At 38.0% G+C, this 26,671-nt stretch overlaps 1 protein-coding gene across 1 annotated transcript in view; it reads left to right on the top strand.

Moving 5' to 3' along the window:
• The window catches only part of YWHAG (tyrosine 3-monooxygenase/tryptophan 5-monooxygenase activation protein gamma), a 28,104-nt gene extending 3,465 nt beyond the window's left edge, over nt 1–24,639 (top strand). The window contains exon 2 of the mRNA XM_083372808.1: nt 20,008–24,639. Within this exon, the coding sequence (XP_083228934.1) occupies nt 20,008–20,664 (657 nt within the window). The 3' untranslated portion in view covers nt 20,665–24,639. The remainder of the gene's footprint in view (nt 1–20,007) is intronic.
• Nucleotides 24,640–26,671: the final 2,032 nt, after the last annotated feature.

Below are 26,671 nucleotides of genomic sequence, written 5' to 3'. Positions count from 1 at the left end.
AGTTAGCATCTAAATCTTTGAAAGTCCCTGCTTGTTGCCCTCTATTAAGGCTAAGACAAAAAATTGAGCTATTACAGAAATGATATTACAGACCTAATAGCCATATCTCACATCACCCTATCCCATTCCAGCTGTGTGCAAGACTTATGACCCCTCACTGATTTCCCATTGTAAGGCAATGATGTCACATAACAATAGAGGCTGCAGTGCACCCAGGTGGTGACTGATTGCACATAGAGCATTTTGTCTCAGATAATGTAGAAATAAAATTACAATTAAAATGGTATCTACAACCAAATACAATGTTCTAAACTGCATCCTAAATGCCGCTTGTGATTTATCTCTTAACCTAATAAACTTAGGTACCTGTAGTAGAGTACATTGAAGACTGACTAAAGAGAAACTTGGCAATGGACACATGCCAACATTATTAAATTATTAAGCGTAAAAGTGGTCTACATCAGATCAATGGCTAGCATTCTGGATCTCATGATGGATAGCAAGACTAAGCAGGATATGAAGACAATAGTGCATTCTTGTTGAAATGAGAAGACTCCAGCAGGTAAAGTCCAACAGGATGTGCTGACAGCATCTCTGAAATGAATGCTTCAACATGGAACTCTCATAGATCAACTTCATAGCTGTTACCCAATAGCTTACTATAGGATGTCTACATCAGTAACCATTATTTATAACAAAGATGGAGCCCTCTTACAATCAGTTTTAAGATAAAAGTGCTTGCCAATTCTCAGTTCATAGGAGCTGCATAGTGCCTGGATATTTTTATGCAACACCTTTGGACCCCTGATTTATCTACTTCATCTTTATTATTTTGAATTAATTCAGATTTCATGTAGAAGGACATGGTAAGTTAAATAGTATGATTTTATTTTAGCATCTACCTGTAATTATTGGGCTTTCTGAAACTTGAAAACTTAAATCAGCATTAAATGTTCTTAACAAAACTTAAATCACCTGATATGTGTTTAACAAGGCATTATTACACAGTTATTGTGAACATTTATGGAAAAGCTGCTAACAATTTTCTGTTTCTCTTTAGAATGGGAAGTGCCTTGTAACCATTTTTGACTGTTTCTCTGTATCTAAGGGTCCAAAATTTAATAATAGCATTAGGGCACAGTGTGATGTTACAGGTGACCTTTAATGTACTATTTACTGAAAAGGCTATCACTGTACAAAGATAGATTAGAAATCTGCCCTTTGCAACTACAGTGTTTCTGTTAGCTCAGGAACCAGTACATAGTAAATGGTGAGCTTTAACTGTTTGATTAGTATTTAGATAGTCATAATGATAATTTTCGTGGTGAGATAGCTTCTGAATTGAAAACAGTTAAATTTAATTAAAAGATATGGAGGTAGTCAGCTGTTACAGAACTTGCGGAGCAAGAGATAATATTCCTCCATCATTTTTACCTGACTCCAAATCCATCAGATAGTGTGTATGTGGGTGGCTCATTGGCTGTCTACTTGGCCAGGTAATGTTTCCATATGAAAAAAGCAAATAGTGATGGACTTTGAGATTTAACTCCAGATTGTCTATCATTGAGTTAATGCACAATAGATAATGTTAGAAGATGTAAACTGATGAAAAAGCACATTGCAAAATCAAATGGACTTTTATATGGCTTTAAAAAGGGCATTAGATTAATTATTGAGCTGTCTTATTAAAAGCTAAGCAAGGGCACATATCAGAGGTTTTGGATCTAAAGAATTAAACACAATGTGGTTATTCTGCTTTTTAGTGTGGCATGATACTTTGCATTTGGGTATTTTTTTAGAATAATTGTGTGCTGTATGCTATTAAACCATTAATTAGTGTTAGTTGCCTTAAATATAAACAGTTGTTAAGTTATAATACAATCTATCTATTTTGCTCAGAACTAATCTTTATTGAGCTAGGACATTTCCTTCCAATTTCAGGTAAGTATATAGGATTACCCCTTCGTGGATTACTGCCTTGTTGTGGCGAAGGGGCTTGCGTAATTCAATGAAGCTATGAGCTATGCCGTGCAGGGCCACCCAAGATGGACAGGTCATAGCAGAGAGTTCTGACAAAACGTGATCCACTGGAGAAGGAAATGGCAACCTACTCCAGTATCTTTGCCATGAAAACCCCATGGACAGTACCAAAAGGCAAAACGATATGACGCTGGAAGATGAGCCCCTCAGGTTGGAAGGCGTTCAGTATGCTACTGGGGAAGAGCAGAAGGCTAGTACTAGTAGTGCCAGAAAGAATTAAGCGACTGGGCCAAAGCCGAAAGGACGCTGAGCTGTGGATGTGTCGTGGTGAAAGGAAAGTCTGATGCTGTAAAGATTTTTTCTCCATAGGAACATGGAATATAAAATCCATAAATCAAGGAAAGCTGGACGTGGTCAAACAAGAGAAGACAAGACTGAACATCGACATCTTAGGAATCAGCAAACTGAAATGGACAGGAATGGGTGAATTTAATTAAGATGACCATCAGGTATACTACTGCGGGCAAGAATCCCTCAGAAGAAATGGAGTAGCCTTCATAATAAAAGAATAGGAAAAGCAATACTGGGATACAATCCCCAAAATGATAGAATGATCTCAGTTCGAATCCAAGGCAAACCATTCAATATCACAGTAGTCCAAGTCTGTGCCCCAACCACCAGTTCTAAAGAGGATGAAATTGACTGGTTCTATGAAGCCCTACAGCACCTTATAGAACTAACACCAAAAAATGATGTTCTTATCATCATGGGGGATTGGAATGCTAAAGTAGGAAACCAAAAGATAACCAGAATGACAGGCAAGTTTGGCCTTGGAGTACAAAATGAAGCAGGGCACAGGCTGATAGAATTTTGTCAAGAGAATAAGATGGTCATAGCAAACACTCTTTTCCAACAACCTAAGAGACGGCTCTACACATGGACATCACCAGACGGTCAACACAGAAATCAGATTGACTATGTGCTCTGCAGCCAAAGATGGAGAAGCTCTATACAGTCAGTAAAAACAAGACCAGGAGCTGACTGTGGCTCAGACCATGAGCTTCTCATTGCAAAATTTAGGCTTAAACTGAAGAAAGAACAGAAAAGCACTAGGCCGTTCAGGTATGAACTAAATCATATCCCTGACGAATATACAGTAGAGGTGACAAATAGATTTAAGGAATTAGATCCGATAGAATGCCTGAAGAACTATGGATGGAGGTTCGCAACATTGTACAAGATGCAGCAACTAAAATCATCCCAAAGAAAGAGAAATGCAAGAAAGCAAAATGGTTGTCTGTGGAAGTTTTGCGAATAGCTGAGGAAAGGAGGGAAGCGAGAGGCAAGGGAGAAAAAGAAAGATACACCCAATTAAATGCAGAATTCCAGAGAATAGAAGAGGTAAGAATGCCTTCTTATATGAACAGTGCAAAGAAATAGAAGAAAACAATAGGAAGGACCAGAGATCTCTTCAAGAAAATTGGAGAGATGAAGGGAACATTTCATGTAAAAATGGGCATGATAAAGGACCAAAATGGCAGGGACCTAACAGAGGCAGAAGAGATTAAGAAGAGATGGCAAAATTACACAGAAGAACTATACAAGAATGAGCTTAACGTCCCTGATAACCACAATGAGGTCACTGACCTCGAGCTAGACATCCTAGAATGTGAAGTGAAGTGGGCCTTAGGAAACCTGAGCAACAACAAAGCTAGTGGAAGTGACAGTATTCCAGCTGAGCTATTCAAAATCTTAAAAGACGATGCAGTAAAAGTGCTACACTCAATTTGCCAGCAAATTTGGAAAACTCAGCAGTGGCCACAGGATTGGAAAAGATCAGTTTACATTCCAATTCCAAAGAAAAGCAGTGCCAAAGAATGTTCAGACTATCTCAGCATTGCACTCATTTCACATGCTAGTAAAGTTATGCTTAAAATCCTATAAGCTAGACTCCAGCAGTATGTGGATCGAGAACTACCAGAAGTACAGGCAGGATTTCGAAAAGGCAGAGGAACTAGAGATCAAATTGCCAACATACGCTGGATCATGGAGAAAGCTAGGGAGTTCCAGAAAAACAGCTACTTCTGCTTCATTGACTATGCTAAAGCCTTTGATTGTGTGGATCACAACAAACTGTGGCAAGTTCTTAAACAGATGGGAGTACCAGACCATCTTATTTGTCTCTTGAGAAACCTATAAGCGGGTCAAGAAGCAACAGTGAGAACTGAACACGGAACCACTCATTGGTTCAAAATTGGGAAAGGAGTCCAGCAAGGCAGTATGCCGTCGCCCTGCCTGTTCAACTTATATGCAGAGCACATGAGAAAGGCAGGGCTAGATGAATCAAAAGTTGGAATTGCTGGGAGAAATAACAACCTAAGATATGCAGATGATACCACTCTAATGGCAGAAAGTGAAGAAGAACTAAAGAGCCTCTTGTTGCGGTTGAAGAAGGAGAGTGCAAAAGTTGGGTTGAAACTTAACATTAAGAAAACCAAGATCATGGCATCCGACCCTCTCAATTCCTGGCAGATAGATGGGGAAGAAATGGAGGTAGTGACGATTTTATTGTCCTGGGCTCCAAGATCACTGCAGATGGGGACTGTAGCCAAGAAATTAAAAGATGCTTGCTCCTCGGGAGGAAAGCCATGGCAATTCTAGACAGCACACTAAAAAGCAGAGACATCACCCTGCCAACAAAATTGGCATTGTCAAGGCTATGGTCTTCCCAGTTGCAATGTATGGCAGTGAAAGTTGGACCATAAGAAAACCTGAGCGCCAAACAACTGAGGCCTTTGAACTATGGTGCTGGAGAAGACTCCTGCAAGTCCCTTGGATTGCAAGGCGATCAAACCGGACAATCCTAGAGGAGATCAACCCTGACTGCTCTTTAGAAGGCCAGATCCTGAAGCTAAAACTCAAATACTTTGGCCACCTAATGAGAAGGAAGGACTCACTGGAGAAGAGCCTAATGCTGGGAAAGATTGAGGGCAATAGAAGAAGGGGACGACAGAGAATGAGGTGGCTGGATGGAGTTACTGAAGCAGTAGGCGTGAGCTTAAATGGACTCCAGAAGATGGTAGAGGACAGGAAAGCCTGGAGGAATGTTGTCCATGGGGTCGCGATGGGTCAGACACGACTTCGCAACTAACAACAACAACGGGTCAAAAACTAACTTTTTTCATATCTTGTAATCCATCCCAAATACTAACGTAGACTATGAACACTAAGAACATTGTAATATGAATTAGTTGCAAAAATATAGGATTAAATACTTAATTTTCTAATTGCTTTCTTGTTTGTAAAGATTAATAACATACTGGTTTTTTTTTTCTTAGAGTGGGGACAGGTGTTCCATTTGATGGGAGAAATAGCTTAAAATTATACTGTACAAGATCAGTTGAAATGGGCCTTTTTACCCAGTATGATGCTGTGGCTATATAATTGTATCTAATCTATTGCTGGCACTTGTCATAGAGAATCCTATTTATGGTAGTCAATTATAAATAAGATCAGTTTTTTTCATACTTGTACCCTTCAGGAATCTGTACCTGTGTTGCAGATGTGTAATATTGTGGTATTCCAGTTTTAAGATAATAGGTCATCCACATTTCAGACGTGAAGCTAGGGAAACTCAATTTTTGCCTACATTTATGTATAAGATAAGATAACCTTTATTGTCATATATTGTAACATTTAATGTTCTGCTATTTTGCCATCCTCTAAAAATTTCAAAAGGAAGAAACAAGTGTCTTCTGTTAGTATGTTAACTCAGGATTTTCAAGGTGAATAAGCTGACTTGTACATAATTGCTACGGTATATGCCTGCCAGAAAGTGAGAGATGTCACAGCTTTAGACTTGCTCCCTAGAACCTGTATGATTTAGGAATTTTTTAATGGAAGAAAACCTTACTTCCAGGACTTTCTTCAATTTACATCTTTTCCTTTTTTCCTGATGACATTGCAGCAATGTAAGAGTGTGGTTTTTAATGTGCTGTAGGGATGTGAACAAAATGGAAACCTTATCTTGTTACAAAACCTGAACAAATCATTGCTTTCTAGAAGTTGCATCAGCAGAAACAAAATAGCAAAACAACAATTCGGTTGTTTCAGGCTTCAACCAAAATAATATCCCTGAATTATGGAGTAAGTAGGCAAGGCTAATGTGAATTGCCTTATCTCTTTTCCCTTCCCTGCCAATTAGTTGCCAGTAAAGTCCCTATGTGTGATACATTTCTCTGGCCGTCCCACCCTAATTTTCCTAGTGCCATTCAGCTGCTCATCTAACTTACTGCTGCTGTTGTTGCACACACCATCATCTGCAAAACCTCAGCATTGGCTTTTTTCCATTTTTTACTTTTTTAAAAAATTCCATTTATATCCCGCCCTTCTCCGAAGACTCAGGGTGGCTTACAAGCTTAGCAGTAGCCTTCATTCTATGTATATGCCTGCTTATTAGGGCTTTCACATCCCCTCCCCAAGCGGCATTATTACAAAGTCAGCTTAATTGCCCCCAACAATCTGGGTCCTCATTTTACCTACCTCGGAAGGATGGAAGGCTGAGTCAACCTTGAGCCTGGTGGGATGCGAACCTGCACTAATTGCAGGCAGCTGGTGTTGCTTAAGGAGGCATTAGCCCACTGCTCCACCAAGGCTCTTTTTACCTGACAAAATTAAATTTTGTACATTATCTGGAATAAAATGTTCTGTTTTGTTCCATATATGAACTAAAACATACCTGTTTCAGTTTGAGCATGTCACTCAAATCCCACTATTATATGCAATAGACATTTTCAACAAGGCAGAACTAAGTTCCCAAATGTGAATTTGGCATATTGTTAAATCTTCATCCAACAGAAAGCTATGCTCATGTGAGTGGTAATGGAACATTTATATAACATGTTTTCATGTGTTTTATTTTTTAAAAAATAGTAAGAACTTAGATTGTAGACTCATTGTTTACTGATGCATAGTCATGTAAATGATAGAACCTGCTATCAAAATAATAAATGGCTTTCAGAATTGGCTTGTATTCTGGGAGTGATATTTTTCAAATGTGGCCATGTCAATTTAGGTAATGACAATCTTTTTGACCAGCTGACTGAGGCAGCTGCAGTGGTATTGAATTAAGTGCAGATATCTGAAATTTGCCTAGTTATGGAGATACAGATTAGTTTTTAAGGCTCAGATTTGCTCACAGCTAGTCAATTACTAGGCAAATATTCATCAGTTGCAAATATTTTAAGGTCACTAATTGTGAGAACCTTGGTGGGGAATATTCCCCTTTTGTCTCCATAGCAACAGTACTGCGTAGGTTACAACTTGAACAGAATATGTTGCTACATTTCATCTTTACCTCTTTTCCATCACAGCACATCTTTTTCTTCAGTGCTTGCGAAACGTGTGTTTCTATGCAACTAATTCATATTACAATGTTCTTAGTGTTCATAGTCTACGTTAGTATTTGGGCTGCATTACAAGATATGAAAAAAGTTAGTTTTTGACCCGTTGTTGTTGTTAGTTGCGAAGTCGTGTCTGACCCATCGCGACCCCATGGACAACATTCCTCCAGGCTTTCCTGTCCTCTACCATCTTCTGGAGTCCATTTAAGCTCACACCTACTGCTTCAGTAACTCCATCCAGCCACCTCATTCTCTGTCGTCCCCTTCTATTGCCCTCAATCTTTCCCAGCATTAGGCTCTTCTCCAGTGAGTCCTTCCTTCTCATTAGGTGGCCAAAGTATTTTGAGTTTTAGCTTCAGGATCTGGCCTTCTAAAGAGCAGTCAGGGTTGATGTCCTTGCAGTCCAAGGGACCGACTTGATCGCCTTGCAGACCGGTTTGATCACCTTGCAGTCCAAGGGACTCGCAGGAGTCTTCTCCAGCATCAGAGTTCAAAGGCCTCAATTCTTTGGCGCTCAGCCTTTTTTATGGTCCAACTTTCACTGCCATACATTGCAGTGAAGACCATAGCCTTGACTATACGCACTGGGAAGACCATAGCCTTGACTATACGCACTTTTGTTGACAGGGTGATGTCTCTGCTTTTTAGTGTGCTGTCTAGAATTGCCATGGCTTTCCTCCCGAGGAGCAAGCGTCTTTTAATTTCTTGGCTACAGTCCCCATCTGCAGTGATCTTGGAGCCCAGGAAAATAAAATCTGTCACTACCTCCATTTCTTCCCCATCTATTTGCCAGGAATTGAGAGGGCCGGATGCCATGATCTTGGTTTTCTTAATGTTTAGTTTCAACCCAAATTTTGCACTCTCCTTCTTCACTTGCAACAAGAGACTCTTCAGTTCCTCTTCACTTTCTGCCATTAGAGTGGTATCATCTGCATATCTTAGGTTGTTGATATTTCTTCCAGCAATCTTAATTCCAACTTTTGATTCATCTAGCCCTGCCTTTCTCTTGATGTGCTCTGCATATAAGTTAAATAGGCAAGGTGGCAGTATACAGCCTTGCCGGACTCCTTTCCCAATTTTGAACCAATCAGTGGTTCCGTGTCCAGTTCTCACTGTTGCTTCTTGGCCCACATATAGGTTTCTCAAGAGACAAATAAGATGGTCTGGTACACCCATCTCTTTAAGGACTTGCCACAGTTTGTTATGATCCACACAATCAAAGGCTTTAGCATAGTCAATGAAGCAGAAGTAGATGTTTTTCTGGAACTCTCTAGCTTTCTCCATGATCCAGCGTATGTTGGCAATTTGATCTCTAGTTCCTCTGCCTCTTCGAAATCCTGCCTGTACTTCTGGTAGTTCTCGATCCACATACTGCTGAAGTCTAGCTTGTAGGATGTTAAGCATAACTTTACTAGCATGAGAAATGAGTGCAATGGTGCAATAGTTTGAACATTCTTTGGCACTGCCTTTCTTTGGAATTGGAATGTAAACTGATCTTTTCCAATCCTGTGGCCACTGTTGAGTTTTCCAAATTTGCTGGCAAATTGAGTGTAGCACTTTTACTGCATTGTCTTTTAAGATTTTGAATAGCTCAGCTACAATACTGTCACCTCCACTAGCTTTGTTGTTGCTCAGCTTTCCTAAGGCCCACTTCACTTCACATTCTAGGATGTCTGGCTCGAAATCAGTGACCACCTCATTGTGATTATCAGGGATGTTAAGCTCATTATTTTATAGTTTTTCTGTGTAATTTTGCCATCTCTTCTTAATCTCTTCTGCCTCTGTTAGGTCCCTGCCATTTTGGTCCTCTATCATGCCCATTTTTGCATTAAACGTTCCCTTCATCTCTCCAATTTTCTTGAAAAGATCTCTGGTCCTCCCTATTCTATTGTTTTCTTCTATTTCTTTGCACTGTTCATTTAAGAAGGCATTCTTCTCTCTTCTAGCTATTCTCTGGAATTCTGCATTCAATTGGGCGTATCTTTTTCTCCCTTGCCTTTCGCTTCCCTCCTTTCCTCAGCTATTTGCAAAGATTCCTCAGACAACCATTTTGCTTTCTTGCATTTCTTTTTCTTTGGGATGGTTTTGGTTGCTACCTCTTGTACAATGTTGCGAACCTCTGTCCATAGTTCTTCAGGCACCCTGTCTATCAGATCTAATTCCTTAAATCTATTTGTCATGTCTACTGTATATTCAACAGGGATATGATTTAATTCATACCTGACTGGCCTAGCGCTTTTCCCTACTTTTTTCAGTTTAAGCCTAAACTTTGCAACAAGAAGCTCATGGTCTGAGCCACAGTCAGCTCCTGGTCTTGTTTTTACTGACTGTATAGAGCTTCTTTGGCTGCAGAGCACATAGTCAATCTGATTTCTGTGTTGACCGTCTAGAGATGTCCATGTGTAAAGCCGTCTCTTGGGTTGTTGGAAAAGAGTGTTTGCTATGACCATCGTATTCTCTTGACAAAATTCTATCAGCCTGTGCCCTGCTTCATTTTGTACTCCAAGGCCAAACTTGCCTGTCATTCCGGTTATCTTTTGGCTTCCTACTTTAGCATTCCAATCCCCCATGATGATAAAGACATCATTTTTTGGTGTTAGTTCTATAAGGTGCTGTAGGGCTTCATAGAACCGGTCAATTTCATCCTCTTCAGCACCGGTGGTAGGGGCATAGACTTGGACTACTGTGATATTGAATGGTTTGCCTTGGATTCGAACTGAGATCATTCTGTCATTTTGAGGATTGTATCCCAGTATTGCTTTTCCTACTCTTTTATTGACTGATGGCTACTCCATTTCTTCTGAGGGATTCTTGCCCACAGTAGTATACCTGATGGTCATCTGAATTAAATTCACCCATTCCTGTCCATTTTAGTTCGCTGATACCTAAGATGTCCATGTTCAGTCTTGTCATCTCTTGTTTGACCACGTCCAGCTTTCCTTGATTCATGGATCTTACATTCCATGTTCCAAGGGGAAAAAAACTTTACAGCATCGGACTTTCCTTTCACCACCAGACATATCCACAGCTCAGCGTCCTTTCGGCTTTGGCCCAGTCGCTTCATTCTTTCTGGCGCTACTAGTACTAGCCTTCTGCTCTTCCCCAGTAACATATTGGACGCCTTCTGACGTGAGGGGCTCATCTTCCAGTGTCATATCGTTTTGCCTTTTGGTACTGTCCATAGGGTTTTCATGGCAAAGATACTGGAGTGGGTTGCCATTTCCTTCTCCAGTGGATCACGTTTTGACAGAACTCTCTGCTATGACCTGTCTGTCTTGGGTGGCCCTGCACGGCATAGCTCATAGCTTCATTGAATTACGCAAGCCCCTTCGCCACGACAAGGCAGTAATCCATGAAGGGGTTTGACCCATAGCTACCTGTTTATATTTTTACTAAAGCTGATAAGAATTTTTAAATAGAATATATGGATAAACGTGTACAACATGGTGCCAAATCATTCTTTGTTAATAAGTGTTCCACTTCAATAATAAGTCTTTGGAGCTTTTGCAAAATCCTCTCTTGGAGAATTAATTTACTTCCTGTGATTTCAGTATAGCCCAAAGCAGAGTTATTTCAGCAGGGTGAAAAATGCATCTCCTTTGGTCCCATGGCATTGCAAAGATTTTGTATGAATAAGTTCCCCTTAGCTGGTAGTGTTTGAATGATAGGAATGTTGCACGGTTTGCTTCCATTGCATTGGATGGACATGCCATATTGGATTCCTTAAAATAATTTTTCAAATTTTAAAGTTTAGGAAATTTTCCAATTGCATTAAAGTTGATGTTATACTAAATTCAAACGTTTGAAATAATTATATCCACTTTTTAGTTAAAAATTGGGATCATAAGGTTAATTATAAACCCTGTATTGTAAAGCCAATGATGTTATACTATAATGATGCAACACCTAGAATTGGTTGCTGAATTTCTTATAACATGAAAGGATTAGGCAAGCAGAAATGGCAGACTCCATTCCTACAACCACAAAGGCACAAGAGAGGATATTTGTAAAAAAAAAAAATAAGAAATGTTTTTTCATAAATACAAAATTGTCTGCTTGTGAATGGTTCTGACTTGCCATGTTCAGAATATGTTTTTTTAAGATGGAGCACTTATTGATGAGTAAACCATAAGTGAAGTTTCTAAGTTCTCTGCTTTTAGGGGGGGGGGGGGGGGAAAGCTACTACTTGTGGGAAAACTGAATTTTATTAGCACATTTTTTAAAAATATATCCATTAATTTAGTATTTTTATGAAACTGTAAGAAATGGAAAGAATAACAACAAAAAAATCCAGAAAAACGCATTTCAAAAAAATGGTGAAGAGTTTGGAATCTGATTGATTGCTTCTGTGGACAGGTGTCTTTTAAGAAACTGCTCCTAATCTCAGCTTTTTACCTGTATAAAAGACACCTGGGAGCCAGAAATCTTGCCAATTGATAGGGGATCAAATACTTATTTCATTCATTAAAATACAAATCAATTTATAACTTTTTTGAAATGCATGTTTCTGGATTTTGTTTGTTGTTATTCTGTCTGTCACTGTTAAAATAAACCTACCATTAAAATTATAGACTAATCATTTTTTGTCAGTGGGCAAACGTATAAAATCAGCAGGGGATCAAATAATTTTTCCCCTCACTGTATATGTTGTAAGCCAGGGGCAGCTATAGAAAATGAATGGAAATAAATATGCAGAATCTTGAATAGGCAGCTGACTATAGAAGCAAGTGAAGATATGAAAAAGGAACAGTAGTGTTAGTATACATTAGAGAGAATTGGCGAAGGGTGTATGGAAATAACATTCAGAAAAGGGTAACTACACACAGTTTGAAATACTAGAAACTAAATATTGCCTGGCAGTTGGCTGCATGTTTGACTATAGCTCTTTAGTGTACGTAAATAAAAGTGCAGCATTATATACCACTTGATTAAATTAGTCTGCATAATAATAGCAAACAAGAATGATTAAAAGAGTATAGAGGAACAATTGTAAAATTTGTTGAAAAATGGAGAAAATAATTCATATTTTTTAAAAAAGCACTTATTAATTCTGTTCAGGGAGTGATATATGAAGAGTTCATACTGAAGAGCTTGGTGTTTAGTGGCATATTGAAGTGGTGTTCCAAAACATATAAAAATCCTGCTTTCAAATTTACAAATATTTCTGTGTTCGAGGCACTGAGTTTCTGTATCTTACACAAGCTTCAAACAATTGAATTTCATGTACATTATGCCCTCATGACTGGAAATCTGGGGATAAAACAGCATATTGTGATACTGGTAGATCGAATACCTTTTTCTTTAATGATTAAGAAAGGCTGGAGGAGTGTAATAGGCCTAATGAATTTTTCAGCTAATAGCAAAATACTTGCCAAGCTGTTATCATTTACTTTATGTTTAAATATTTTGTCTTTCACATTACTCAACCTTTCATATAGCTGATAAATATTGTTGCTATCATTTTTCTGGAAAATGATACCACACAGGAACACTCAAAGCTTTCCATGAAGTCATGTAACAATCTGAAGAGATTGTTAGTGAGATTAAATGCCAAGTATGGTTTTGTAGGGCAGTGAAACAGTACCTAAGTTTAGATAACTAACTTCATAATGAAGTCTTGCTAGATGGGGTCTTGATAAACATTTTAGAATTGGTATGTACTGTCATAATACATAATAAGAGCCAAGGCATCTCACAAATGACTCAGGCTCCAAAATATGTATATCAGGCTCCACTAATAGCCTGGTCCCAATGCCTGAGGCAAAAGCCAGGTTTTCATGGCCTTCCAGAAGACTAGCATGATTGATGCCATCTAAACCTCAGGGAGGAGGCTATTTCATATGGCAGGTGTAGAGATAGAAAACATCTCATAAACCACTGAGTTACCTTGACCCATGAGATGGGCAGCATATACATTTAATAAATAATATCATATTCTGGCTCCTGCAAGATGGCTCCGTTTCAAAGAATCTAGAACACGGGTGTCAAACTCGCTGCGTCACATGATGTGTTGCGACATATCGTGACTTTTTTTTGCATTGCTGGAGCTGGGGTGGGCACGGTCTCCATATGATGCAACGGGCCCGTGGGCCGGCAGTTTGACACCCCTGATCTAGAACATGCCCTCCTCTAAGATCTAGTGGGTTGAGCAGAAACCATTGGAGAGATAGCTCCCATAATTCATCTTTCTCCTTTATAAATTGTACAGATTTTAAAAAATGTTCCTATTCTCAGCAATGTATTGTTTATTTTGTTACATTACTTTTGTTGGCTTTCAATATTTTGTCTAATACAGTTAATCCTTGACTTATAACAATTCATTTAGTGACCATTCAAAGTTACAACAGCACTGAAAAAAGTGACTTGTGACTGTTTTTCACAGTTACGACCATGGCAGCTTTCCCATGATCATGTGATCAAGATTCAGATACAACTGTTGCTGTGTTCCAAGATCATGTGATCAACTTTTGTAACTTTCTAATAAGCAAAGTCAATGGGGAAGCCAGTTTCACTTAACAACCAGGTTGCTAAACTTATCAACTGCAATGATTCACTTAACAACTATAACAAGAAAGCTTGTAAAATGGGGCAAAACACACTTAACAATTGTCTCACTTAACAGAAATGTTGGGCTCAGTTGTGGTCATAAGTAGAGGACTACCTGTATATTTTAACACATTGAAATTGAACCATTTTTTCTCAGGGGCCAGTAACCCAGATAGAAAAAATAATTGACTGTGTTTTGTGGGAATTAGAATTTTGTGAATATGATTATAGTGATTAAGGTCGAAACTTTAGTTCAGGGGAGATATTTTCCTGCAGGAAGGAAGTTTTAAGTTTCACCTGAAAGAGGGAAGAGAGATTTCAATCTGGATCTCCTGTTGTCAGAGTAGATAATGCAAGGATGGATGGATGGTGGTCAGTTGTAAGATGATAATTATTGAGAAGGAGTCACTGTGCTATTGAAATATCTCAAATCAGCTGATCTTCAGTCCAATTGTTACAGAATTTGTTCAAAGTAATTTATTAGTATTTATATTATATACAGATGCCCATCAAATGTGGGGATGAAGTACAAGTTCCTGTGAGCCAGAATTGTGGTAATTGATTGAACACATTCAGGGGTCAAGAGGTTTGGGAAGGCTAATTTTGCTATGATAGGATAGTATGAACATAATTTATTTGGGGATTGTTGCTTGATAAGGTCACAGTTATCAGACTATTGTCATTCAAGGAAGAAAGCTTGCCAACATCATCTGTAGTGAAATTACTGATCCTTAAAAGTGATGTCTTCTCTTTAAAGTTTCCCTTTTTTGTCAAGAGTGAATATGCTCTTATCAGTAAAGATGATGAGAAACTCAGTTTTTGTAGGAAAACTGAATCTTTCTATCAGGTAAAGCTCCTAACACTAAATGATGTGCTTTGGGCAAGTATAAGATATGTTCTGATCAAAGAGGGGAATTTAAGTTCATCATCAAGTGCATCATTTTGTTAACAAGGATTTTTTAATGCTTGCCTGCTTCATGAAAGCTCACTAGCTGTGGAATATTTCCCTTCGATTCTATTGCAGCTTAACACAATAGAATGGTACACAGTTGCCTACAGTTCTGAAATTTAGATGATATTATTCATTAACTAATAAAACTGAGGCTGTGTCTGTCTTTATGAAAGTATTATATGATACTGAAAACTTGAGGTCCAGAAGGCTTTATTGTTACATTTTCAGCTGAAAACAATATGGAATATAAATTGAATATACTTTATGGTTCCTGTACTTGTTCTAGGAATGCTTGCAAAGCTCCAGGATTACTTCCTTGCATAATCTTTATTTGTATTCAGTGTGCATCTTACAGAACTACAAGTAGTCCTTGACTTACAACTGATCACATAGCAACTGGTTGGTTGAAGTTATGACAGATCCCATTTTTGAATTTACAACATTCCCAAACAAAAATGCATTTTGAGTGCTTGGAATCCGGCCTGCATCTATGGCCATTTGCAGTGCCCTGTAGTCACATAACCATGATTTATGGCATTTTTGGCAGAAAATGGCGCTTACATCCTGTTTCTGGCAAAAAGCTCTCCATAGCAAACAATGAGTTTGCTTCATAGCTGTGGTGTTTGGGTTATGACTGTCACAAAGCAGGTCATAAAATTGGGTCAGGTCATATGACTTGTGTTACAATCATCATGACCTGGACTGTATTTGCAGGGCTCAATTAGGGTCATAACTTACCACCTGTACTAGAGAAGGACTGAAACATTACAGTAGCAGTGGTCTTTGAAGCAAAACCGTATACATATCGACTGGCTCGTTCACAACAGAATTATAAAATACAGCTTGCTGAGTCATGAAAAAATGTAGATGTGGAATCATTAACTGTTGAGAGGGGCATGTAAGGAACAATTGTACAACACTTAGTCTATAAGGAGAATAACTTAATTCTGAAAATGGGAAACCCCTTCAAATGTATCACCCAGATTATACGTGTTAACCTGTGAAGACAAATTTTATATTAAGCTAAGATTGGAATTATGAGATACAGGAAATAACCATACCAGAGTTGTAAAATTAAATCTATTAACAATCTAAGCCATTTTGCTAGTAATATTTTTTTTAAAAATAGCAGGGAATGGAATTGAAATTATTTTTTATCAGTGATTTGTATATTTGTATATCAGTGATTTATACAAGTTGTATTTTGGAATGAAATATTTTCCTATTGTTGAACTATTTCTCTATCCCAGTCATGCTAATTGCAACAGCAGTTCTGCAGATTGAAAACTTGTATTAAGAAGCAAGCAAGCCTCTATTAAGTTTCCCATTGGAAGTGTCTCAAATACACATTCTTGTATCATCTGCAATTCACACATTACACAGCAGCTGTATGTTGACTTTATAATAATTTTAATATAAATGTGCATCAACCTTGGATTCATATCCCACTCTTTTTCCTGTCACAGACAAAATACAAGAGATGTTTGCCTTGTCTACCAATTATTTGTGAAATTGCAGAATAAGCAATAATATAATTTCTGCATTTTACCTAGTAGCTGATACACATGAAGTTATTACCAGTAGATCAGGAATGGGACACTTAAGGCTTGGTTTTTTTCTTGAAAAAAAAAAATCACAAAATTAATTATTTGGAGCCCATTGGTAAAAACACAGTTGAAAACAAAGCATAGCTCTAAGATGCCAGGATTGAGTGTAATGAAATGATTCATTCTTAATTACTCTAAACTTTCTTGGTAAATACGACTCAACTGTTCCTTTTACTGTTGAAAAGTTAAAAGTTGAATACATAGTACATGTGTATACAAACCTGTTCATTCTGGTCAAAGGAAATCTTAATAAACGAGACTTTCCAAATTTAATACTATCTGTAATCAAAGTTATCTACTTGCTGAAGATAATGCTTTGAAATCAAGTGGCCTTTGATGGTTGTTTTGAAAAGCAATTTCTGAAGTAACTGATGAACTAAAGTTTGTTGCTGTTTAAAAACAAATCATGAGTCCTCTATTACTATACAAGACTGTAAGCAGAATAGTAGGGCCAGAGAAGCCTTTGCTTATGATGATTTTATATCCTAGCAACAGCAATATATCTTAAATTGTGAGGGAAAATGGCCATTGCAGAGAGCAGTAACAAACAGAATAGTATAGTACTGAATGTCTTCCCATCCACAAATATTTACCTTTAACTAGGATATATACCCTATTCTTTGAGTATCATCCTTCCTGAGTATATAATACAAAATGAATTATAAATACAATATTAGTGATGTAAAAACATACAAAAAGCAGAAAACAATGTGTATCTAAAAATTCTTATCTTTTTGTATTAAAGCTAATTTTGTGTCAAATCAGTTTCATTGACATACATACCTACATAAATGAAACTCTGTTCTAGCCTCTTTCCAGTGGTGAAGTTTCACTTGTGTTAGACTTGTAAAATTTTCAAAAGAAAAATACAGAATTGTACAACCCATTTTACTCCTTGACTCCAGCTTGTGAAACTGGATATGTAACATTTGGCCTCACTGAGAAAATTAATGCAGCTTCAAAGCTCAGTTGTTCTATTATGAAAACTCTATACTTTGGTGTCTAAAAGACCCCCAGTACCTTCAGCTATATCATTAAATTGTTAAAACAGCAGATATTCTGGAAATCCGTTTTGCCTGCCAATAAATGTGCAAATTGTATGTTGGTTTAGTAATTTCTAGCACTTAATAGCAGTAGTTGGGATAAATTTAATGTGACACTGCTTGCAAGTTTTTTTTTACAAATAGAATACTGATATCTATAATGATTGATTTACAACTTTAAAGAAATGGTATTTGTGTACCTATCGATCATATTGGCCAAGGCTGATACAGTTCAAAACATTTGGAGATTTCTGGGAAAAGACTGGTCTAGAGTAAAGTTAAGGTTATATAGATTTATAAGATTATAAATATAGAGTTTATAAAAATCATACATTTTTCATCACAGAACTTTGCACAAACTTACCAATAGTGTTTCATTCCTGTTTTACCTAAATTTCTAACATTCTGCAGATAAATAACACTAATTGGGGATGCTGGTTGTTTCTTTTTTAAACAAAAGTCCATATGTCTATTTGTAATTTTATCACTTGTATCATATACAATATTATAGGTGTCTAATTGTAGCTGCCTTAGAAGTGCTTCTGTGCTAGGAGACGTTTCAGGTCTGCTTTTGGTCTGCTTTGGTCTTTTGTATTTTTCCAGAATATCAGGAGTCTGAATCTGTCATAAATTAGAAGGCTTACTTGATATACTGCACAATGCTGTCCATCTAAAGTGTAAACCCCTTTCCAGGTTTATAAACTTCTTAGATGCCAGGTTTACTTCTCAGCAGATACCAAATCTCAGGAAAATTATTAAGAGACAGTGTCTTCTTCTAAAGAATGATTAAAGCCTAATAGCTAAAATTAGCCTACCAAGCTTTAAAAAGCTTTCTAGTATATTTTATAAAACAAAATAAAAAAATAGAATACTCCATGGCCTAAAATAGAAAAATGCTGCGTAGGTAGCAGAATGGCATTCTTAAATATGATACCCATTTGCCTTGCTGTCACAAGGATCCCATCTTGATGCTCTTTGCTGGAGGCTGCCACATGCCTGCTTTTGCTGAGTCTGTCCCTGATTAGAGAAAGTATATATAACTTTGAAACTCTGGTGCCAGGTTAATTGATGTTGCTGATTAAATACTTCCACCATGAGCAATCTAAAATTCTTTAATGCATTAGAAAATAATAGCTCCACTTGTGCAGATAGCTTGTACTCTTAATTTGGTGTGTTTTTTTATTATGGGCAGTGTGCCAAATACAGATATTCCCACTAGTAGATGCCATGTTCCTGTATTGGCAAGTTACAGGCATTTTTGTGGTAATTGTGACACCATTGCTTAGGACTGCAAACAAGTAACTTTGGTTACTTGCTTGCCAAAATTAACTATAGTGGTCATGCTAAATTTAGCATAAAAATGTCATTAGAGCATACAAGAAGACTTTGACTTCTGGGATCAGATTCTTTTTTAGGAGTACTTTCCAAGTCTTGTAGACCATGAAAAATAACATGAAAATCAGGGGACTAGGACCTCAGTAGTATTCTGAATTTCAAATTTCTCCATTTGTCTTATCTGCGTAGCACATTTGTGTCTCTTATTAGCATATTTTTTTTCCAATCTTGCTGCCTGGCTTTCTTCCTGTGTACTTTTTTCATGATCACTGCTGCCTTTCAGGCTTGAGTTCCACAGTTCTGTGATTTAGTTCATTTCTAAAGAACCCCAGTGTTCATCAAATCTTGGGAAGCAAAGTATATTCTTTTTTACATCCAGTGATCTTTATAACCTAACATAATTTTGGAATTATCTGTTTCTGTATTGCTAGCCGAATTTTTTTAAAACAAAATTTACTTCTAGTGGTAATGTTCCTAGTAGAGGTAGTCCTCAAGTACTACTACAGTGGAGCCTGCCAATCACAGTTGTAACTCACATCGCCCCCAACAATCTGGGTCCTCATTTTACCGACCTCGGAAGGATGAAGGCTGAGTCAGCCTTGAGCTGGTGAGAATTGGACTCCTGGCAGTGGGCAGAATTAGCCTGCAATACAGCATTCTAACTTTGGCACCACTTGCTATGATAGAGTTTTGCTGAAAAATGAGGGTAAATGTCAGTTTTTGATAAAAAGTTTATAAAACATAATTGACAATGGCATGATGCAAATGGTTGGCGAGCAAGTTGGAACTTTTGAATTTGGGACATAAGTACCACCACCACCCCTGGCAGAATTTGAACAGACTGGTTGTAAATTGGGTACTAGCTGTATTAATTTTAATTACCGCTAGTAATTTCTTTGGTCTGGGCCATACTTTTTAACCTTCATAACTCTCAAACTGCCCAATTTTTGCATGCCATTATTTCAGATAGCTAATCAGTAATAGGGTGAAAATTTTATGATGTATTTAAAAAAAGGTTTTCTCTGACTTCTACTGTAGTGGATTGGTGAGAAAATTTCACTGAGTTCAATTTAAAAGTGGCATGGTTTTGAGTGAAAAAGCAAAGCTATTAAGTATATTTTGTCATCCTTTGTCTCATACAGGTGACAGAGCTGAATGAGCCACTGTCCAATGAAGAAAGAAACCTCTTATCCGTAGCTTACAAGAATGTAGTTGGGGCCCGACGCTCCTCCTGGCGAGTAATTAGTAGTATTGAGCAGAAGACCTCTGCTGATGGCAATGAGAAGAAAATTGAGATGGTGCGGGCTTATCGTGAGAAGATTGAGAAGGAATTGGAAGCTGTGTGCCAGGATGTACTCAGTCTCCTAGACAACTACCTGATCAAGAACTGCAGCGAGACCCAATATGAGAGCAAAGTCTTCTACTTGAAGATGAAAGGGGACTACTATCGCTATCTTGCTGAGGTGGCCACAGGGGAGAAGAGAGCGACTGTGGTGGAATCCTCTGAGAAGGCATACAATGAAGCTCATGAGATTAGCAAGGAACACATGCAGCCAACTCACCCCATCCGACTTGGCCTGGCCCTTAACTACTCTGTTTTCTACTATGAGATCCAGAATGCCCCTGAACAGGCATGCCACCTGGCCAAGACGGCTTTTGATGATGCCATTGCTGAGCTGGACACCCTCAACGAGGATTCCTACAAGGACTCAACGCTCATCATGCAGCTGCTCCGTGATAACCTAACGCTCTGGACAAGCGACCAGCAAGATGATGACGGTGGTGAAGGCAACAACTAGAACCTTTGGATGGACTGGCAGCCGCACGCCGATGCTACTACTGCAGTCTTTATTTTTTTTCCCACAAGTGAAAAGTGGGGGGAGGGGGTCAGGGGTGGGGTAGGGGAAAAGGAGGTGTGATCTTCCAGGGAGGCTCCCCGCAACCTGTCTTTGATTGCCTCTGTGACACTTTTGCCAAAACACCACTAGGGGAAAATCAGGCTGGCTGTGGTGGTATGGAGTAGAATAGCAGCCTCACAATGGCATATGGACTGTTCAGTTGATTATTAATTCAAGGGGAGCTGTCTTTAAGTTATCTTAATTGCTAGGCATACATGAAGTTAATGATGACTAACTTGAATGGAATGGCCCTCTTCCTTTTTTCCCCTTGGTTTGATTTCTTTTTGTTTGTTTGTTTGAGAAGCTGTTCTGTGGTTCCAGTAAGGTTTCCCAGTCATTCTCTTCTCAATGAAATGCCACACTATGTTAAGATGAAGTTTTTGTCTTGTCTCTCTACTGTCCACCTCCAACTTTGGAAGATTTGAGTTCCCATTTATTATGGCATAAATTTAAAAAGATTCCAAGATTCTAAAATGATAAGCATTGGAGTTTAGATGCTGGAGGTAGCCTGCAGTATCAACCTTAAATTACAGTTTACAGTATTTCTACACAACAGCCATATTTTACACCAAGCTTTTTGAGTTTAAATTTGCTTCTTTCTGGTTTAATGTTCTTTTGTAGCTTGCATCTGGGAGTCAGTTTTCCAGATGTCTGAATACTACATGAAAACCATTCATCTTGTGATCTCTTTGCCATATTTTAATAGATGCTTGGCAAGCAGTTATATGAAATACAGGAATTCACAGCAAAGGATTCAGAATTTAAATTGGAAAAAAGAAGTTCTTAAAACATAATGCTATTTAACTATTCAGACCTGTATTTTTCTCATTCGGTGTCTGGAATTTTCAAAGGCCATTTCTTTTTCAAAGGAAGAGGAAAGGTGTCATAGTCCATCCTCGGGGATCCTGCTGTCAGTTTGCTCATAATCTTAGGTTTCTCCTAGTATAATTAAAAGATTCTCAGCAGATCTCCTCTGCCTCTTTTTCCCATGCTTCAGACCTTTCTTTTGTTGCCCGTATTAAAGGCAGGGCCTTTCTGTATTGCAAGCCTGTGATTATAAGTGAATCTATCAGGATAGAAACATCCACAAAGAAAAGTATCTAATGCCAGTAACCTTTTTAACTAATAACAAGATTTAACAAATCTTGGCCTCTTTCAAACATGTACAGAGAATTCTGTTCATTTGCGATACTTAATATACTGGGAATTGGGGGAAAACTACAGCTGATCAGGAATTTTTGTCATTCATTTATGGAAATAAATCAGTGGTTGGAAATTCATTGCTTCCCCTCCTTCATTAATTATAGGGTTTTTATTTTAAATACAGCTTTTGTTAGTCAAAAGCACCTTACAAGAAAACAGGGCTTTAATGATTTCCATTGTACAAATAGATTTATTTCCCTCTGTGGAAAAGGAATATCTTGTTTCTCATGATGACCTAGACTTTTCTATTAGTTTGCTACAATGCACCTGGACAGTAGGGTGAGCTTTCTTGATGGTCTGCAATTCCAAAGAAATTAAAAGTTTAAGATGGGTTGATATTGCAAAACGCTGGCAAATCAGCATTAATGTATCCAGTGCAGATACATTTCTTAAAAAACAAACATAAATTGTACTTTGTTGCAGTGTGGTAACATACATTCAGGGCCACCAGTAAAGTGCCACACCAGTAGCCTGTTTTGTGCATCCTGCTGGCTCTACTAAGGAGGAGAGGCTTGGAACTTGAGTGGCTGAGTGAAACCTCTAAGAAATACTGTGAACTGGAAGGACATTTTAAGGCTTCTCTTTAATTTGCAGTCATGTGTGAGCAGTGCGTATCCCTGGCTTTGATTTGGAAGTGATTTACTGGAATTACAAAACCTTTCTTGATTTCTTTTCCAGCTTCTAGCTCTGGCTGCTTTAGGAAAACTTTATGCAGGGAAAAAAGATCGCACAAGAGGGCTAAATATGGAGTTGGGGGGCAGGGGGTTGGGGATGCGAGCAGCTTGAATGGTTTCAATTTTTTGTTAAAGAAATGCACTTGCCTATGATAACTGTTTCTCCAGTGAAATGAATAACTGCTCCATTATTCTATTGATACAATATTGTGCATGCTGGTGTTGTATTTCTATAAAGTAGCTTGAAATTTATTAACTTATACTGTAGATGTTATGTATTCCTATGACAATAGTCTTCAACAATTTTTTAAAATTTTTTAATTTATTTTATTTTTCCTTTTTTGGGGGTAAAGTTTGCTCTACCAAATAGTGATCGTAACAAAACTGATCTGTTATGGATGTTGCTATAGTGACATGCAATTATATATGATTTTTTTTTAAAAAAAAAAGGAAAGCAAAGAAAACACCAGTGTTAGCTTAATCTTAATGTCTGGTGTTCGTCATGGTGAAATTATAACTATTACAGTGTAGGAGAAAAATGACTATGTTCTTTGAATGAGCCTTTGTTTGTGCTTTTCTGTCATGTTATGCAGTGAACTCTTTTTAAGGTCTAATCAGTGATTATTTTTCCAACTCCGTGTTTCTGTAAGGAATTATTTCACACACGGACCATTCTTAGCAGTTTTCCTCAGTGATGGAATATCATGAATGTGAGTCATTATGTAGCCGTCGTACATTGAGCAAATAAACTTACAGATCTGATGTCCATGCTACTCCACTATGGTCTTGTGTTGGACTCTGCTTTATTCTTGGTAGCTGTGAGCAGGGGGTCTGGGAATGTGCCCGGCTGTCATTGTGTTCTCTGATGCAAGCTTTGCTAATGCTGGCAGTCCTGGAGTTCTGGCATTCTGGCTGAAGTACTTCAGGAAAGGCGAGAAGGAGTGTTATATGAAGATGGTGACTAATGGTTCTTTAGCTAATAACATTCCATAAGGGTTTGGGAGGGGATTAGTTATTGAATTCTACTTAGGGATAGTTTGTACCCGAGTCTGTTTTCTGACAAGGGGTTGTACAGCATTTTCCAACTGACATTCTGTCAAGGAAAACTGGAGGGGAAACTTAAAAGCAAAAAATGTTTTAGTAAGCCTTAAAAACATTAATCTGTGGAGACCTTGGGCAGATTTAAGAGGTCTATATTTATCATCTGAGGATTCCAGAAAAAGCCATCAGGGATTCCCAGAAAGTACATTCACTTCCAGAATCCCAAATATGTGTATGTTTGAAGGCAGGTAGTTTGCTCATCCAGGAGAGAGTTGAAAATGTCACATGATGCACATTTGGTATGTATAAGGCATGCCATACTCATCATCAGATGCCTCTTTCTCCCTTTTCTGAAGCTTTGTGAAATTTCAGCTTTTGTCAGAAAGTTAAATGAAAAATGTAGTTTGGCAAATAGGAGCCTCACTTTGATGCACTGTTAATTGCTGCTTAAATTTATAAGACAGACCCTAGAAAGTCTATTAAATGATCACCCTAATCTGGTGTTATTTAAATATATTGGTCTTTAACTCTGACAATTCAACACAAAAGATGGTGATCAGGAAATTGTACTTAGTGTCTTGAGAACATCAGTTTGAAGAAGCTGGTATAGTTGTCGTCACTTGTTGTAAATCTTGCATTCTTTCTCTATTGTGATCACCAGGAGATTAGCCCAGTTCATAGAATACTCAACTTTTTAGCTGAAGATTTCATATTCTTGAGTCACACCTGAATTCACTGGTCAGCAATCCCATGCCTTCCAGACCCTACCATTACGGTCTGTCTATTATGCATAAACAAGCTTAGGCCTGTTTGATATAAAGTTGTAAAAGGTTAAAAAAAATTTAAGGTATTTACTGAATCCCATGCTTTTCTGAAGTATTTTCTGAGTTGAATTGTGGGGAGTAGTATCTCCTTAAACGGTTTTCCTTGTAACCTTGTAAATTTTCCCATTGACTTTAGCTTAGTTTTGGGGGCTTAGTTTGTGGTGAAGAATAAAAATGTCTTGTACTGTTTTCTCTGAAGTTGCCTTAGGATTTGATCAAGAAAAAGAAATTAATACTTTCTTGCATCATCAGTATAGAGCTCCATCTGAGTGGAGATGGATAGTAGACTAAAGTACCAGATAAGAAGAGCTAAAATTTTGCATAATGTCAGGGGTCTCCATCCACTCTTCTGATATGCTGGTAAAATCCATGGAGTCGTGGAAGATGGTAGCATTTAGGTCACCTTAATTTGTAAATGGCTAGAGGGGGTCAGGTTTCTGGTTGGCACTTGAATGGGAGAGCACAAGGAAATTTCCAGAATTAAAGAGTAAATTAGCAGTTTATAGTGCTTAAAGGCATGGGACCAGAGCTTAGGAGATGGTGAATTCTACTTCTGCCATGGTAGAGGAGCCAGCTGGATGACTTTGAGCAAGTCTGTCTTAGTCCTAGAAAGAAATCAAGGACAAATACATTGCCAAAGAAATGGAGGACTTTCCTATGTAGTTGCCAGGATCCAAGACTGCTTTGAAGACACAGAAAAAAAGTAAACCCAGAAATAAACTGTAGAGGGTAATGAAAAACCATGTGTTGCTAAGCAATTAATGGAGACACCTATGTAGTCATCAGGAGTCAAGCCAAGGAACTTCCTTCAAAGATTAGCTTGTGTTGGATGATTCCTAAGGCTATTTTTGGTATGCCCTCTGTTGAGATTGGTACAAACCTGTGTACCTTACACACAAAAGTTTTGACTTCCAAATGCTAATGAGGCATCAGCCGCAGCATAGTGTTAGTGTCGTTATTTAAATATCCAGTCTTGTTCATGCTGTCACAGTAGCACTTTGTCACTTCAACCATCATTGCTGTCTCTTACCATGCTCAAAGAATAAAAATCTCGTTCAATATTACACACACACCTCTGCCACTCCAAAACTGGGGAGGTGTCAGAGTGCCCCTTGCCCTTTATTTTATCCAAAATTATAATTCTGTTAATCTCTTCTAAAATATGGATCATGATCAGAGGTGGAAATCTGGGAGTAACTTAAAGGATAGCAGAATAATGTGAGAGCTTTCAAGTTCATAGGAACGTAACACTCTGATGATTAAAATTCTTGGGAAAATTGGGAAGAGTGAAAGTAGGTTACAACTTTAATGTTAAGTAGTCTCGAAACATGTAAATTGGTTCCTATCAGACACAGCTGCATTAAATCGCACCAGGGATTTGCTAGGAAAAAGGAAGCCAGCAAGCAAAGGCTGGGTTCTGGTTTTCAGGAGTAAAAAAAAACAAACTTGCTAAATCAAAACTAGGCTTGTATCTAACTATTGTAGGTTAAAAAGTCAAGAACTTACATCAGACTGATCTGGTCATGGATGGGCATGGAACTCAATCCAGATGAATGTGTTTCTAGTTTAAAGTCACTTTATTAACTGTCCCTCTTTCCTAATGGTTTAAATGCAGATAAGGTGCCTTTTAAAAGTATCCTCTCAATCGAGGTGACCCATTTTATGTGCCCTGCTTCTGGGAAGAAAGTTGTGTGACTGGGCATGGCAGGTCATCAGAATTTGTGAAGGTACCGTACTTCATAATATTTCTGTATTTCTGCCTTTCGTTTGGAGGAGGTTTGGGAGTTTTCAGGAAGTGTAAGAGGTAAGACTTTAAAGTATCCATTTTAATTCTTAAGCCTGGTTTTTGGACAGAGGCTTTAAGCATGTGGTGTGTGTTGGAACCATATGAAAAACTTAAAATGCCAATGTTAAAATCCAACAGAGCGAAGAACAAAATAAAATACCCTTTTTACGATCCTGTAAACCCTTAATTCAGGTTAGTCAGGGCGACTGGATGGAGGTGAACATTTACTGGCCGTTCCTGATACCACATGGGATTTGCAGCAGATATTTTATCTTTGCGCTTTAAGAGAGAGACATCTGCTACGTAGGATTGAACTCTCAACCTTCTGAATAGGAAGTGAGCCAAAATGTTTGATGCCACTCCCAGCAGACTGGACTCTC

Source organism: Vipera ursinii (assembly GCF_947247035.1).
Source record: "Vipera ursinii genome assembly, chromosome: 1".
Taxonomy (NCBI): Eukaryota; Metazoa; Chordata; class Lepidosauria; order Squamata; family Viperidae; genus Vipera; species Vipera ursinii.
Note: the sequence above shows the minus strand (reverse complement) of the source record. Positions and strands in the feature narration are given on the sequence as shown.